The following is a 17,766-nucleotide window of genomic DNA, read 5'->3' on the forward strand; positions in this document are numbered from 1 at the left end:
TTTAAATCGGATATAAGGTACATAGTGTGGGTATCGATTAATTCTAGTCAACAGATTTTAAAAAATAATCTAACCCCATTAATTCACTCAAGGTGTATTATGATGTGTTCTACAGTATGAAGTGTACAGCAAAACTTGCACTTCAAGAGTGGTCTATTGTGTTGTTTCTTCAGCGGACCATGGATTTATTTGAAAGGTTGACACTAAATTCTGGTGTAAGGAAAGCTGCATTCTGGAGAATTGATGTTGATGAGGTGAACTAACCCGACGAGATTGAGACATGCTATTAATGTATTCTGTTTTTGCAAGAGGAAGGCAGGCAAAATACTTGAATATATTTGAAAAGCAAACATCACAAACAATAGTGAGCCACTGGTGCACTCCAGGAAGCAAGGAGTGAGTTTTCAATAATTCTCAATGTGTCATCAATACATCAATCTACATTCCTCAGTAAATGTAACTGTGTTTTGACCGCGTTCCTTTGAATAAAATTCACGGGACTCCGCATTGATGACACATTGTATAACTACGTGTTAACTACTGGCTCTTAACAAGTGCTAACAGTGGTAGTTTATCCATGTTCGTTTTTAACAAGGCAAATTTTTTTTTTTAGTCTGTATTTATCAACGCGTGCCAGAGACCCGGGTTCAATCCTGACCACGGGTGCTATCTGTGTGGAGTTTGTACATTCTCCCTGTGACCGTGTGGGTTTCCTCTGCGTGCTCCAGTGTCCACCCACATCCCAAAGACGTGCAGGTTCGTGGGTTAATTGGCTTCTGTGAATTGGTGGTGGGAGTGGATGTGAAAGTGGGATAACATAGAACTAGTGTGAACAGGTGACCGATGGTTGGCGTGGACTCGATGGGCCAAAGGGCCTGTCTCTCTAAACCGTATCTGTAAACTAAACTAAAACACAACAATGGTCAATGAAATAATGATCTCCCAACACCAGGAGATCCTGTGACAGGGAGATCTTTTGACGTTAACAGAGTTGATCTTCTCTGACAAAGACAATTGGTCTGCAGGTACCATGAGATGACAAGCTAGTCTTTCTTTTAAGAAAAGAAACAGCAAATACGTTCGAAGATTCATTTTCTTCTTGATTTTATTATCAGATTCACTCCGTTTCCACACAATTTCAATCATCTTTTGGAAATGAGCAATCCAATATCTCTTCAAGAAGCTACAGAGATACAGGCAATCGCTTGAGCATGTGATACATCCGCTGGCATGGGCAGGTGCTTGGCAGATCTAAGTCAGAAATACAAAAGACTAAAACCAATTGAGAAGCCATCCACTAAATAATCTACCTGATTCACACATTCACTATTACAGACAAAGAGGTTTCACAACTTTAAATCAAACACAGTTACACTAAATTAAAACTTGGAATGTCACAGTTTGGCATCAATAACTTGATACACCATGCACAAGGAGGTGCTTCTGCAGCGAGTGGGCTTTCCCCGCGTGAATGGATGGGCGTGTTGTTATTCTTTAACGTAGATCCTCGTACACACCACTTCGTTGGCAACCAGCGTCTGGAAGGAAAGAAGAGACAAGTACTGTATCGGTTGTACCAGCCCGTCCGGGAGCCCAGGAACTACATATCAGATTCTAAAACGGGCAGCCTAGGTGGTGGTGCTGCTGCCTCACAGCGCCAGAGACCCGGGTTCGATCCTGACCTCAGGTGCTGTCTATGTGGAGTTTGCACATTCTTCCTGTGACTGCGTGTGGTTCATCCCGGTGCTCCGGTTTCCTCCCGCATCCCAAATACATGTGGGTTTGTAGGTTAATTGGCCTCTGTGAATTGCCCTGTGTAGTAGGTGGATGAGAAAGTGGGATAAGATAGGAGTGGTGTGAATGAATGGTCGATGGCTGGCATGGACTTGGTGGGCTGAAGGGCCTGTTTCCATGCTGTATCCATTTCAATCAAAAAACATGCAATATCCGTGTATGTAAGCTATGTACTATACTATGTACATATAAATACATGTATACTCTGTACTATGTATTACATATCACTAGTATTTTTGACAACCACAGGATATTTCATAGCGCTAACACAGAAGTATTTATATATTGTAGTCACTACGGCTTGTCCGCCAGTTAGTGCTCAGCAAGTTCCGGTAAAGGGCTGTGAATGATTTCCACTGGTATTTGTTAATAAAATTTGTTGATCTTCATCGAGAGTTTCCGGCACTGTGGCGCAGCAGTCGAGTTGCTGCCTTTCAGCGCCAGAGACCCGGGTTCGATCCTGACTATGGGTGCTGTCTGTATGGAGTTTGTACGTTCTCCCTGTGACCATGTGAATGTTCCCTGGGTGATCCGGTTTCCTCCCACACTCCAAAGACGTACAGGTTTGGAGGTTAATTTAGCATCGGTAAAAATTGTAAATTGTCCCGAGTGAGCAGGATAGCGCTAGTGTACGGGGTGGTCGCTGGTCGGTGTCAACTCGGTGGGCTGAGGTGTCTGTACCCACACTGTATCTCTAAACAAAGTAAACTAAATCTCCTTCCAGTGGAGGGTTAGACAGGCATCTCATCCCTCTGGTGCTGTGTTTGAAAGACAGAGCGGGAGAAGCAGTGTCCCAGAACCGTCCTGTATTAGGACTCAGAAGGCTGGATTGTCACTGACGACTGTGGAGGCCAAGTCAATGGATATTGTTTAGGCAGAGATAGCTAGATGCTTAATTAGTATGGGTGTCAGGGGTTAGGGGAGAAGGCTGGAGCATGGGGTTAGACAATAGACAATAGACAATAGGTGCAAGAGTAGGCCATTCGGCCCTTCGAGCCAGCACCGCCATTCAATGTGATCATGGCTGATCATCCCCAATCAGTACCCCGTTCCTGCCTTCCCCCCATATCCCCTGACTCCGCTATTTTTAAGAGCCCTATATAGCTCTCTCTTGAAAGCATCTAGAGAACCAGCCTCCACCACCCTCTGAGGCAGAGAATTCCACACACTCACCACTCTCTGTGAGAAAAAGTGTTTCCTCGTCTCCGTTCTAAATGGTTTACTCCTTATTCTTAAACTGTGGCCCCTGGTTCTGGACTCCCCCAACATCGGGAATATGTTTCCTGCCTCTAGCGTGTCCAAGCCATTAATAATCTTATATGTTTCAATGAGATGCCCTCTCATCCTTCTAAACTCCAGAGTGTACAAGCCCAGCTGCTTCATTCTCTCAGCATATGACAGTCCCGCCATCCCGGGAATTAACCTTGTAAACCTACGCTGCACTCCCTCAATAGCAAAAATGTCCTTCCTCAAATTAGGATTAAAAGGGAAAGATAGATGAAGCATGATTGTATGGCGGAGTAAACTTGATGGGCTGAATGGCCTAATTCTGCTCCTATCACATGAATTTATGACTCAATCTCAAGTGAGATGTGAAGCCACAATATTCTGACTAAGAGGTGGGAGTGATAGCTTCTGAGTTGGGATTAGCTATAGCCCAGATAATTATTTGGGCTACTTATCCGAGTGTGTAGAAATACAGATGTGTGTACAAATGTTAGATCGTCCACCGATGTTCCCAGAACGGCACTGCAGATGTTGAATCTTACTTTTTTTAAAAGTGCTGGAGGAACTCAGTGGAGGGTTTGGAGACATTTTGGGTCGGGGTCCTTCTTCAGGCTGATGGAGGTGAGAAAGCTGTAAAAATAGGTGGGGGCGAGGCAAAATCTGGCAGGTGATGAGTGGATATAGATGAGGGGGAGGGGGGGTGGATCTAGTAGCAATGTTACAAAATTTTGAGATTTAAAAAATCAAGTCTGCAACTTCTCCCATCAGATAAAGCATAACAATAAGTTTAATTTGACACCTAATCCGCTTTCATATCTCAAGTAATAAAAAGGTTATGGCCATTTTCATACTCGGAAATTAGCATCTTGTTCCCTATTGATTTTCTATGGACATAACAAAAAATCTGTGATCGTGGACAGTCAAAAGCCCATAACCTTCTTAAAAATTAAGAGAACTGAATGAAATTTTCAGTTATCATAGATTGAAGCATTCTGAAACAAATATAAAATAATCTTACTTGGATGACCTGAAATTAAAGCATATAATTAGTTAGTTATCCAATTGTAGCTAATTTCAAACTTCAATTACTAGTCTAAACATCTATCCATTTCTTAATAAATGATTAACATTTTTAAATAGCCTAAGTGTCCAAATAATATTCACAAATAATTCACAATAAAACATGATTTTTAAATCTCATTTACATCAATTTATAGGCCAAATGGAAGGAATTTAGTGTTCATTTGCTGTAAATTAAAGTCAATTTAAATCGGCTTTCTAGTGGGTTCCTGTGAACGCGCTGGTTTAGAACGTTCACATTGCGCTGGATTTGTGCCCTCAAGTGCCCAGAAAAATACTGCGGGATATAAAGAGCCCAAAATGAGCTACTCGCTATAGAAAACTTTATATACAGGGTTATATACAAGCCCCATTTAATGTAAAAATAAGGTACATACCTTTAATTGTTTGCTTTATAAAACCCTGGGGCTGCGAGAGGTTGCGGAGTGAGAGAGTGATTTTTAAACTACTATAAATATTATACAAGGCCATGAAAACTAATAATACCTTTTGCGACGGGGTCTTTCAGCGATTTTCCGTTAATGATTTACTAGGCTGAACATTTTCGATTGGAACAGCCTAGTAAAAATCGCGTTTTAAACCCGCCCCCTCTAAACAACGCCAAAATCACACACAAGGGGTGGGGCAGATGCTCAGCCACGATTCAGGTACGTTTTGTAACATACCTAGATCTAGGTGAAATGGTTCCAAAAGGTACCAGATAAAGAAGGAAGAGGCGTGAGAAGTAAGGCTGGGACGAGGGATCGTGTGCAGAAGATGTGAAGTGAAAGAGGGGTGAAAATGAAAAGTGGGGTATTGGGAGTAGGTGGAGGTATGAGATGAGTGGAGGGTGGAGGGGAAAGGAACAGGGTGAGGTTGAGCTGAGGTCAGCTGAGGTGTGTGCATTGGGAGGGTGGCAGGTCATCGACGGGTGGGAGGAGGCTGGGACATGTATAGGAATTTAAAGAGATCGGGCTGGAGCTGGGCACCCAGTACTGGGCTACACAGTGGGCTACACAGGGAGATGCCGTTAAATCTCCTTGCCCTGATGACAATGTTTCAGCAACTTGGTTGCCCCGGGACCATGTGGCTAATTACTCAACCGGCAACAAGCATGGTTTTTCTCTGGAATATCTGGAGGTTATTCTAAGGGGAGTAAGGGGCGTCCGTGGCTGACAAGGGAAGTCAAGGACAATATAAAAATAAACGAGAAGAAGTATAACATAGCACAGATGAGTGGGAATCCACACAATTAGGAAACATTTAAAGAGAAACAGAAGATAACTAAAAAGGCAATACGGGGAGACAAGATGAGCTAGCCAAGAATATAAAGGACGATAGTAAAAGCTTCTTTAGGTATGTGAAGGGGAAAAATAGTTAAGGCCAAAGTTGGACAGAAAAAGGTGAATTTATTATGGGGAACAAGAAAATGGCAGATGAGTTGAACAGGTACTTTGAATCTGTCTTCATTAAGAAGACACACAATCTTCCAGATGTACTAGTGGCCAGAGGATCTAGGGTGATGGAGGAACTGAAGGAAATTCACATCAGGCAGGAAATGGTCTTGGGTAGACTGATAGGGCTGAAAGCTAATAAATCCCCAGGGCCTGATGGTCTGCATCCCAGGGTACTTAAAGAGGTGGCTCTAGAAATCGTGGATGCATTGGTGATCGTTTTCCAATGTTCTATAGGTTCAGGATCAGTTCTTGTGGATTGGAGGGTAGCTAATGTTATCTCACTTTTTAAGAAAGAGGGAGAGAGAAAACAGGGAATTATAGACCAGTTAGCCTGACACCGGTGGTGGGGAAGATGCTGGAATCAATTATAAAAGATGAAATAGCCGCACATTTGGATAGCAGTAACAGGATCAGTCCGAGTCAGCATGGATTTACGAAGGGGAAATCATGCTTGACTAATCTTCTGGAATTTTTTTGAGGATGTTACTAGGAAAATGGACAAGGGAGAGCCACTGGATGTAGTGTACCTGGATTTTCAGAAAGCATGCTATAAGGTCCCACATAGGAGATTAGTGGGCGAAATTAGGGCACATGGTATTGGGAGTAGAGTGCTGACATAGATAGAGAAGGGGTAGGCCATTTAGAACACTGATGTGGAGAAACGTTTTCACACAAAGAGTTGTGAATCTGTGCAATTCTCTGCCTCAGAAGGCAGTGGCCGATTCTCTGGATGCTTTCAAGAGAGAGTTAGATAGAGCTCAAGGGATATGGGGAGAAGGCAGGAACAGGGTACTTCTTGTTATTGAGTCCACACACAAGATTAGAAATTGTTCAGCCAGAGCTGAACACACTTCTCGGCATCTGCACAATGGTGTCTGTCTTGTGCTTTTTGAGCGTGGTGGAGGAAAGATTGGTGAAACCAAGGAAGTGACATAAACGCTCTTTCCTTGACCCCAACGGGGTATTGATTGTGGATGATCAGTCATGATCACAGTGAATGGCGGTGCTGACCCGAAGGGCTGAATGGCCTGCTCCTGCACCTATTGTCTATTGTTGAGGGAAGATTTGACAGAAGTATTGTGATACGAGAATTTTCCCAAACAGTCTGTGGCACATAGCGCTGTGGCCGGTAGCACTATGTTTAAAGCCCATAGCCGACAGCTATGGACCCCGCGCACACCAAGACAAGTATGGTTTTTGTCCTCTCTTGCAAATAAAACTCATTTGTAACTAAACAGATGAGTGAGCCTTTTTCTGTTCTACTCGTCAGATCCTTGAAGATGTTCCCTTGGAACAAGTATAAAGAATTACGAGAGGAATGGATAGGCTAGACAGGCAAAACCATGTCCCAGGGTAGATACTTCTTACACTAGAGAGCACAGCTGTAATGCGAGAGGGGAAGGTTTAATGGATATGTGGGGGGGGGGGCAAGTCTGTTCACGTGGAGAGCCAAGGATGGTGGTGGAGGCAAATACGACAGTGGTGTTTAAGAGGCTTTTACATAGATAGGCACATGCAAGTGCATGGAATAGAGGGGTGTGGACAGATGAGATCAGTTTAACTTGGCATCATGTTCGGCACAAACATTGTGGGCCCAAGGGCTGCTTCCTGTGATGTACTGTTGTATGTTCTAAAAGCATCATCATACACACATACATCCAACGTGGAAATCACATTGTACCTACAGGCAACGTGTGTGCAGGGAGCACCCAGCAATCACACAGTGCGCTCTGGAGACCTGTGGCTTCCTTGCAGAGATCACTGGAGCCAGGAGGCACTGGAATCTAGCGTGGAACACAGAGTGCTGGAGATACTCAGCAAGTCAGGCAGCATCTCTGGAGGACGTGGATAGGCAACATTTTAGGTTGCTTGTCGACGTAGGGGAGAGAATGCTGAAACATAGGTGGAGGGGGTGGGGGGGAGACAAAGCCTGACAGTGAGAGGTGGAAGCAGGAACTGCAGATGCTGGTTTAACTGAAGATAGACACAAAAAGCTGGAGATACTCAGCAGGTCCGGCAGCATCTCTGGAGAAAAGGAATAGTCGTTGTGTTAGTTTCACTGTCCTCCTAATGAGTTTCATTGTCGGTATAACTTGCTCACACCTCACCCAGAGCCAACAATACACTGTTATCTTGATCATCGTTACTTTTTTGCTTATCTTTCATTCATTTATTCAATATCTCTCTATATCGCCATCCATATCTCTCGTTTCCCATTCCCCCGACTCGAAGGGTCGGAAGAAGGGTCTCGACCCAAAATGTCACCTATTTATTTTCTCCAGAGATGCTGCCTGACCCGCTGAGTTACTCCACACAGTAATCCTACACATTCTAGGGACCATTCTAGGGACCAAGCCAATTAGCCTACAACACTGTACCTAATAAGTGAATGCAGATCTGTTTCTGGGACCAGCACGCAGATGGTCGCCATCTTCATACGTTAATGAGTAACAGGAACAGAATAAGGTCATTCGGCCCATCAAGTCTACTCCACCAATCGTGGCTGGTCTATCTTTCCCTCTCAACCCCATTCTCCTGCCTTCTCCCCATATCCCCTGACACCCGTACTAAGTATCTATCTAACTATCTCTGCCTTAAAGATATCCATTGACTTAGCCTCCACAGCCTTTTGTGGCAATGAATTTCACAGATTCACCAGCCTTTGACCAAAGAAATTCTTCCTCATCTCCTTCCTAAAGGAACGTCCTTAAGGTCTGAGGCTGTGACCTCTGGTCCTAGACTCTCCCAGTAGTGGAGACATCCTCTCCATATCCACTCTATCCAAGCTTTGAGGGGCACAGAAGAGAGAGAGGGGGATAAAGTGGTGGGGGGGGGGTTACCTGAAATTGGTGACCAGGGTTGGATTCTGTGGTCCTGACGTCCAGCTGGGTTGCCTGGACACTGGGGCTGGACTGGGTTTCACGGGGCAGGCGAGGTGCCGGTGTTAACCTCACTGGGTGATACCTACCAGGATCAGCTCGTTGTTCTTCAGTTCCCGTGTCCAATGCGTTTTAGGCCCACTGCCGCTGAGAAGAGTTTGCTTGCAGTAGATTTTGTTCTCATTTTCCCACTTTGGCAGGCTCTGTGGGACAGGAAGAGGTCAGCATCAATAATCCCAAAGACACCATGAGCTGGAGTCTCACTCTCACCTTCCCCACTAGCAACTGGGCAGGAATAATCGGTTGGCATGGGCAAGACGAGTCTAACTCAGAGATACTATTCCGTGTTGCTAGCTACGGGCTGACATAAATACATCATTCACTCCTTCACGTCCGCTCCAAAAATCCAGCGGACAATTTTACTTTACAGTCAGATTGTGAATTTGATGATGATTGGGTGATCTGCAGAGAAGTAGAGTTATGCCCCTGTCCCACTTACGAAACCTGAACAGAAACCTCTGGAGACTTTGCGCCCCACCCAAGGTTTCCGTGCGGTTCCCGGAGGTTGCAGGTGGTTGGTGGTTGCCGGAGGTTGCAGGTGGTTGCTGGAGGTTGCAGGTAGTGGAAGCAGGTAGGGAGACTGACAAAAAAACCTCCGGGAACCTCCAGGAACCGCACAGAAACCTTGGGTGGGGCGCAAAGTCTCCAGAGGTTTCCGTTCAGGTTTCCTAAGTGGGACAGGGGCATAAGATCAAAGACTGTTCACTTATCCTGATGCAGGGTCTTCAGCCTGAATCATTGACTCGTCTCCTTCCTCCTCAGACGCTGCCTGATCAACCGAGTGTCTCCACCATTTTTATTTCAGGTTTCCAGCATCTGCTGGTTTTGATTTTCATCTTTTTAACATGTGGCTAATGACTGTAAAACCCAGCACATCCACTCACATCCTTCTGCAGATACACCAACCCCAGCCTGGCTGACACTCGGCTACATTCACTGCAACGCCGTTCGGCCCATCGAGTCTGTGTCAGCTCCCAAAGGTTTTTTTTTCATTTTAGGGATACAGCACGAAAACAGGCTGTTTGGCCCACTGAGTCTGTATCGACCAGCGATCCCCGCACAGTAACACTATCCTACACACACTAGGGACAATTTACACTAATACCAAGCCAATTTACCTACAAGCCTGTACGTTCCTGGAGGGTGGAAGAAAACCAACGATCTCAGAGAAATCCCACTTGGTCACAGGACGAACGTGCAAACTCCGTGTAAACAGCACCCGTAGTTGGGATCGAACCCGGGTCTCTGGCACTGTAAGGCAACAACTCTACCGCTGTACCCTTTGCATGGTTGGCATTTACTACCTACAAGGCTGCTGGCAATGTGAAATAAACCCTGCATTATATAAAATATATACCAAGGCCAATGGAGACATATTGCCAGACCTTTTCCACTCCCACCTCACTTTTCCCGATTTCTCCCTGAAGAAGGGTCTCGACCCGAAACGTCACCCATTCCCTCACTCGGATGCTGCCTGGCCCGCTGAGTTACTCCAGCATTTTGTGCCTATCTTCAGTGAAAACCCAACAACTGCTGCTCCATCCCACACCCCCTACAGGTATATCTTTTCCAGCTTTCTCCTCAGTACTAAAGAAGGATCCTGACCTGAAATGTCACCTGTCCATTCCCTCCGGAGATGCTGCCTGGCTCACTGAGTTACCCCAGCATCCTGTGCTTTGTTTAATAAATATCCTGGTTGGACCAGGTACAATAACAGTCCTGGTAAAGCGGCATTGTGGCGATTTGTGAACAAATGATTTAGAACGAGTGCTGATTGTGTCAGTGAGGTCAAGCACCAATAACACTCAACTGTCAGTGGTAATGGTGTAATGATTCAGTGTGTCACACACAGCCAGAGATGGCGAGACTACTGCCACTGAACTTAAGCAGATGCCTAAGAGCCAATAGTTCATCCATTTGATTTTTAATTCTCTCAGCGTGGTGCAATTAGACCAATTGGTGGCTTAAAGTTATTTTAAGGAAATCTAAATATAGACACAAAAGTGCAGGAGTAACTCAGCGGGGCAGGCAGCATCTCTGGAGAGAAGGAATGGGTGACGTTTCGGATCGAGACCCTTCTTCAGACCCGAAACGTCACCCATTCCTTTTCTACAGAGATCCTGCCTGTCCTGCTGAGTTACTCCAGCATTTTGTGTCTATCTTCGGTGTTGGGGAAGTCCAGAACAAGGGGTCACAGTTTAAGGATAAGGGGGAAGTCTTTTAGGACCGAGGTGAGAATTTTTTTTCACACAGAGAGTGGTGAATCTGTGGAATTCTCTGCCACAGAAAGTAGTTGAGGCCAGTTCATTGACTATATTGAAGAGGGAGTTAGATGTGGCCCTTGTGGCTAAAGGGATCAGGGGGTATGGAGAGAAGGCAGGTACAGGATACTGAGTTGGATGATCAGCCATGATCATATTGAATGGCGGTGCAGGCTCGAAGGGCCGAATGGCCTACTCCTGCACCTATTTTCTATGTTTCTAAACCAGCATCTGCAATTCCTTCCTACACATTAAGGAATTCCAATCTTCCCTCAGGAATTCTGGTTGAATACTCGGCATTTGATGTTTGCATATCAGAAATCTGAGAGTTCACTTCTCCCACTCAGTTGTCAGGCTTCTGAACGGTCCTTCCATAGGTGAGAGTATTGTGCGATTCACCTCTACCCCATTGCAGACATTGGACTTTGTCTGTGGAACTGGTTCGCTGCCATGCTGGGCACTATATTCTGGACTCTGTGTCTCTTCCTTTGCTCCACTTATTGTACACAAGTTTGGTTTGATTATATTTGTGTATAGTATTCTCTAGTCTGTTTGGATCTAGTCTCGTTGTACCTTGGCACGCGTGACATCAATAAACCTAAGTTACCAGAGAACAGTTGCTGGCAGACATGGACTTGTCTGTCGAACTGATGCGTTACAATGCTGAGAACTATATCCTGCACTCTGTATCTTTCTATTTGCTCTACTGACTGTACTGGAGTTTGACTTGATTGTATTTGCATATGGTATATCTGATCTGAGCCCTAGTGAGACCACACCTGGAGTATTGTGGGCAGCTTTGGTCCCCTCATTTGAGGAAGGACATTCTTGCTATTGAGGGAGCGCAGCGTAGGTTTACAAGGTTAATTCCCGGGATGGCGGGACTGTCATATGCTGAGAGAATGGAGCAGCTGGGCTTGTATACTCTGGAGTTTAAAAGGATGAGAGGATATCCCATTGAAACATATAAGATTGTTAAGGGATTGGCCACACTAGAGGCAGGAAACATGTTCCCGTTGTTGGGGGAGTCCAGAACCAGGGGGCACAGTTTAAGAATAAGGAGTAAACCATTTAGAACGGAGATGAGGAAACACTTTTTCTCACAGAGAGTGGTGAGTCTGTGGAATTCTCTGCCTCAGAGGGCGGTGGAGGCCGGTTCTCTGGATGCTTTCAAGAGAGAGCTAGATAGGGCTCTTAAAGGTAGCGGAGTCAGGGGATCTGGGGAGAAGGCAGGAACGGGGTACTGATTGGGGATGATCAGCCATGATCACCTTGAATGGCGGTGCTGGCTCGAAGGGCCGAATGGCCTCCTCCTGCACCTATTGTCTATTGTTTGGATAGCATGCAAAGCAAAGCTTTACACTGTACATAACAATAATAAGCCTAAACCTTCCTCTGTCTGATGGTGGCTTGGAGAAGCTCCATCAGTTAGCACATCCCAGCAAGTTGACAAACCGACCCCTGCTGGTGGGGTTCAGAAGCACAGTGCAGCAGGTAGTGCCGCTGCCTCACAGCTCCAGTGCCCCAGACTCCACCCTGACCTCTGGTGCAGGTTGTGTACAGTTTACACATTCTCCCTGCCTGCGACTGTGTGGGCTTCACACAAGTGTGATCAAGTCAAGTATCAAGTATATCTTTATTGCCATTTTCCTGAGTACTCACATACCCAGAGAAAACAAAAAAAACGTTGCTCAACCAGTGTCCATTCTGTGTGCAGTAAAAAATAAATAGAAATAAAATATACATATATCATGAACAAATTAAACACCCTACTCTCTACTAAACATCAACAGGCGATCCGATCGGCAGCGGCACGACAGTGGCTCTGCTGCAGTGTGTCCAGGTTGGTGGTTGGTGCGCGATACTTTGGCAGGGGGCAAAGTCCATTTATCAGTCTTATAGCCTGCGGGAAGAAGCTGAGGAGCATCCTGCTGGTTTTGCAGCTAATGCTCCTGTACCTCTTCCCAGATGGCAGGGTGGAGAATATGTGGTGCGATGGGTTGGTAGATGGTGCGGGGAGACCAGGTGAAGAGACAAGATGGAGATGGAGATCTTCAGCAAAACAAAACAGTGCTGGAGGAGGGAGCTCAGTGGGTCAGGCAGCATCTCTGGAGGCAGTTAGGCTGGAGAACCAGCGAGTTGATAGGAATGTGAGAGAGAATAGGTTGCAGGGTAATGAGTGGTGAAATGGGAGAGTTCTGAGAGACAGTATAGACTCAATGGGTCGAATGGCCTCCGAAGAAAAATATGTAAAAATGAATGAAGATGTAGGGAACTGCAGATGCTGGTTTAGAGGGGAAAAAGACACAAAGTGCTGGATTAACACAGCAGGTCAGGAATCATCTCTGGAGAACATGATGGGTGATGTTTTAGGTCGGGACTATTTTTCAGACTTTTTTCTGCATGTAGAAAAGATTCATCAACTGGAAATGTAGATGGAAAGATTCCACTCCATTGCTCCTCTCCTCGTGATCGAGAGGAGTGGTGGAGGGACGTTCGGCCCATCATACCCCTGAGAGCTCTCTGACCCAACCAGCCAATTAATCCCATCCCCCGCTCTGTACGCATTGCCCAGCAAACCTTTTCATTTTCAAGTGAAGGCTGTGACCCTTAGGATGCAAAGTTGTAAATAGCCGCACTCCCAGTCTTACTGACTGAGTTTGACTAGCAGGAATATCTGTAGGAAAGAACTGCAGATGCTGGTTTAAACCGAAGATAGACACAAAAAGCTGGAGTAACTCAGCAGGATACGCAGCATCTCCGGAGAGAAGGAATGGGTGGCGTTTCGGGCCGAGACCCTTCTTCAGGGGAATGGGCGGTACAGAGATACAATGTAGTCGTAGATAGTAAGACTGGTCGGAGAACTGGGAAGAAGGAGGGGATGGAGAGAGAGAGGGAAAGCAAGGACTAGTTGAAGTTAGGAGGAATATCTTCGAGAAGTTAATTGGTTTTAATCCTTCACCTTCCAATCCAGGGGCTCCCAACACACTAAAAAAAAAATCTGAATCACTTAGACAACATTTGTTTGATTTGAGCGAATTAGGTTTACCTCAGCCATTGAATTACACAAAACTTCTGAATTAAAACAAATTTTAAATGAACAAATTAGTTAGTTAAATCGAGATTGATGACGTTTCGGGTTGGGATCCTTCTACAGCCTGACCCGAAATGTTACCTATCCGTGTTCTCCAGTGATGCTGCCTGACCTGCTGAGTTACTCCAGCACTTTGTCTCCTTTTGTGTAAACCAGCAGCTGCAGTTCCTTACTTAGAAATATGTTATTGGAAATATAGTCCCTGTAGAAATCCTCCCATCTACCCCATTTGAGACACCCGGAGAAAACCCACGTGGTCACGTGGAGAAGGTACAAACTCCGTACAGACAGGATTGAACCCGGGTGTCTGGCGCTGGGAGGCAGCAACTCTACCGCTGTCCCGATTCGCAGTAAATATGCTTTTTAAACCGTGCATGGATGGCGTGCTGACGTTGTGAAAAGGCGCTATATGAATGCAAGCCGTTCATCTTCAGCTCAACATTAGTGAAGGGGCAATATTGATCACAATAGGAGTTTGATTCAATGGGCTGGAGTTCCGCTCATCGAGTTCAGCTGACGGCGACAATAGATTGATGAGCAAGTGTGAGGCAGGCGGGCAGGGGTGGGAGGACACACACACAACCGGGCTGGGGAGAGGGAGTAAAGGTTCCTTTCTCCACGCCCCTCCTAACCACGGGAGATCGCCTCATCTATTCAGCCGGTGTCAGTTCAGGAGCTGCTCAGATGCCACTGGGAAGCAAGTTGGCCGCACCGTCATTAATTTAATTTCAGACGGGCTGTCGCCGCTAATGATGGATTAGTCACCACTCACTTTCAGAGGCTCCGCGGGAGAGCCAGCCGCTGTCCATTTGTTGCACGTTAGTTAGTGGTGCATTGATTCAGTGGCTCCCCCCTCCCGCCCCACGCCCCAGTTAGGAAGCCATCTCACTGCTGACACAGGTCAAAATATCACCCAATTAATTGGAAATTAGATTAACCAATAAGTCAAATTTAACAGCTAGAACTTTTGAATCTTCCACCGTATTAACGCGGGGCATTTGACATTATCAGAACTGGCAATAGCCCCCCCCCCCCCCCCCCCCCCCCCCCCCCCCCCCCCCACCCCCATCCCCCCCCATAACATCCACCCCTCGCTCTTCACATCCTCATCTCATTACTCCAGTCAGACACAAAATGCTGGAGTAACTCAGCGGGACATGCATCATCTCTGTAGAGAAGGAATAGGTGACGTTTCGGGTCGAGACCCTTCTTCAGACTCCCTATCGACCCGAAATGTCGCCTATTCCTTATCTTCAGAGATAAGATAAGACAGCCTGTCCCGCTGAGTTACTCCAGCTTTTTGTGTTGATCTCAGTGTAAAGCAGCATCTGCAGTTCCTTCCTACACGTCCCGTTACCCTTATCCCCACCCCCTCCCCCTCACACTCCCCTCCCCCACACTCCACACCCCCCCCCCATCCCCCCCACACCCCCTCCCCCACACTCCCCTCCCCCACACTCCACACCCCCTCCCCCACACCCCCCTGCCACAAATTCACATTCCTCCCCATCATATCCTCAACACCTCCCCAGTACAAAAGGTCACAAAGTGCTGAGAGTCCCGACCCGCAAGCTCCCCTCTACCCATGTTGGCCAGAGTAGGTGCTGAGTCGCTCCAGCACTCGGTGTCCTTCTATGTAGGGTGCGGGGATTGTCGGGGAGTGGGGATATGATGAGGAGGGGTGTGAAGTTGGGACAGGGTGGGGCAGTGTGTAGAGTTCTTTGTTTTCTACCCCCCCCCCCCCATTCTGCACCAAGATTGGCATCCCAGCCTAACCCCAACCCCAACCCACCACAGCCCAGCCCCTGAATCCCAGCTAGTTCCCGTCACCTTGCACTTCCTGCCGTCCACCGTTTCCTCCTCAAACTCCTCGCCGACGGTGAAGGTGATCTCGGTGGTCCTCACCGTAGTGGACGTCTTGATGTAGAAGTGGTCGCCGTCCTGGCGTATCTCCACCAGGGGTTTGGACGCCGCGGCCCCGGCCACCTTCCTCAGCATGGCGTTGACCCCTGCAGCAGACAGCAACCGGGGAGATGGAGGGTGATGGGGACAGAGCAAGCCGCCCAAAAATAACAGCCTCGCATGATTAAACCTCCCTCGTTGTTCCCTTCGCTGCCCCTTGGGGCACGATGAGCAACTAACTAGTCTTTTCTATTCCAGGGACTAAACACAATTTGACATTAACAATAACAGCAGTTGAGCGCCTGCTGGAGGCGACAACTTAATGTGTCAGACCTCTGACATGTACCCGGTTACTTATGGGCAACACTGACTATTATGTGGACAATAGACAATAGGTGCAGGAGTAGGCCATTTGGCCCTTCGAACCAGCACCGCCATGCAATGTGATCATGGCGGATCATCCACAATCAGTACCCCGTTCCTGCCTTCTCCCCATATCCCCTGACTCCGCTATTTTTTAAAAGCCCTATCTAGCTCTCTCTTGAAAGCATCCAGAGAAACTGCCTCCACCGTGAGGCAGAGAATTCCACAGACTCGCCACTCTGTGTGAGAAAAAGTGTTTCATCGTCTCCGTTCTAAATGGCTTACTCCTTATTCTTAAACTGTGGCCCCTGATTCTGGACTCCCCCCAACATCGGGAACATAAGATTCCCCCAACATCGGACTGAACAATAAGACAAGTGATGGAGGGTCCTGCAATGCATCAGGAGCGAGTGTCTAGAAGTTGGGTTGATGCCCAGAGGTACAGAGTAGACAAAAGTGCTGGAGAAACTCAGCGGGTGAGGCAGCATCTATGTAGCGAAGGAAATAGGCAACGTTTCGGGCCGTGCTGGGCTAATTCAGCAGGTCGGGCAGTCTGTAGAAAGACACAAAAAGCTGCAGTAACTCAGCGGGACAGGCAGCATCTCTGGAGACCCGAAACGCCACCCATTCCTTCTCTCCAGAGACACTGCCCGGCCCGCTGAGTTACTCCAGCACTCCGCGTCTATCCTCGGGTTCAACCGCCATCTGCAGTTCCTTCCTATACATTTAGTCTAAAGAAAGGTTAATCCCCGGGATGGCGGGACTGTCATATGCTGACAGAATGAAGCAGCTGGGCTTGTACACTCTGGAGTTTAGAAGGATGAGAGGGTATCTCATTGAAACATACAAGATTGTTAAGGGTTTGGACACGCTAGAGGCAGGAAACATGTTCCCGATGTTGGGGGAGTCCAGAACCAGGGGGCCACAGTTTAAGAATAAGCAGTAAGCCATTTAGAACGGAGACGATGAAACACTTTTTCTCACAGAGAGTGGCGAGTCTGTGGAATTATCTGCCTCAGCGGGCGGTGGAGGCAGGTTTTCTGGATGCTTTCAAGAGAGAGCTAGAAATAGCGGAGTCGGGGGATATGGGGAGATGGCAGGAACGGGGTACTGATTGGGGATGATCAGCCATGGTCACATTGAATGGCGGTGCTGGCTCGAAGGGCCGAATGGCCTACTCATGCACCTATTGTCTGTTGTCTATTGAAAAGTCCTGACCCGAAACGTCACCTATCCATGTCCTCCAGACTTGCTGCCTGATCTGCCGAGTGACTCCAGCACTTTCTGACTATTTGATATCTAGAGGCACCAGTGAGAATATCAATAAATTCAACATTGTGAATCGAATCTAATTTCCATGGGACGCAGATGTGTTCAGTAGGATCCTCCTGCCGTCTTTGCGTTCACTTGTTAGTTCCCTGCTAGACAAAAGTGCTGGAGAAACTCAGCGGGTGCAGCAGCATCTATGGAGCGAAGGAAATACGTTTCGTCCCGAAACCCTTCGGGTTTCGACCCGAAACGTTGCCTATTTCCTTCGCTCCATAGATGCTGCTGCACTCGCTGAGTTTCTCCAGCACTTTTGTCTACCTTCGATTTTCCAGCATCTGCAGTTCCTTCTTAAGCAGTTAGTCCCCTGCCCTCTGAGGCAGCGCCGCCAGTCTACTTGTTGT

At 47.0% G+C, this 17,766-nt stretch overlaps 1 protein-coding gene across 3 annotated transcripts in view; it reads right to left on the bottom strand.

Annotated features, from left to right (window-relative positions):
- Nucleotides 1-1,087: 1,087 nt before the first annotated feature.
- The window catches only part of crabp1a (cellular retinoic acid binding protein 1a), a 41,586-nt gene continuing 24,907 nt past the window's right edge, over nucleotides 1,088-17,766 (bottom strand). For all 3 annotated transcript variants that reach the window (XM_055662710.1, XM_055662709.1, XM_055662711.1), the window contains 3 exons: nucleotides 15,662-15,840; nucleotides 8,506-8,619; nucleotides 1,088-1,538 (listed from right to left, as the gene is read on the bottom strand). In XM_055662710.1, the coding sequence (XP_055518685.1) occupies nucleotides 1,488-1,538; nucleotides 8,506-8,619; nucleotides 15,662-15,840 (344 nt within the window). In that variant the 3' untranslated portion in view covers nucleotides 1,088-1,487. The remainder of the gene's footprint in view (nucleotides 1,539-8,505; nucleotides 8,620-15,661; nucleotides 15,841-17,766) is intronic.

This window comes from Leucoraja erinacea, chromosome 36 (genome assembly GCF_028641065.1).
Source record: "Leucoraja erinacea ecotype New England chromosome 36, Leri_hhj_1, whole genome shotgun sequence".
NCBI classification, from domain to species: domain Eukaryota; kingdom Metazoa; phylum Chordata; class Chondrichthyes; order Rajiformes; family Rajidae; genus Leucoraja; species Leucoraja erinaceus.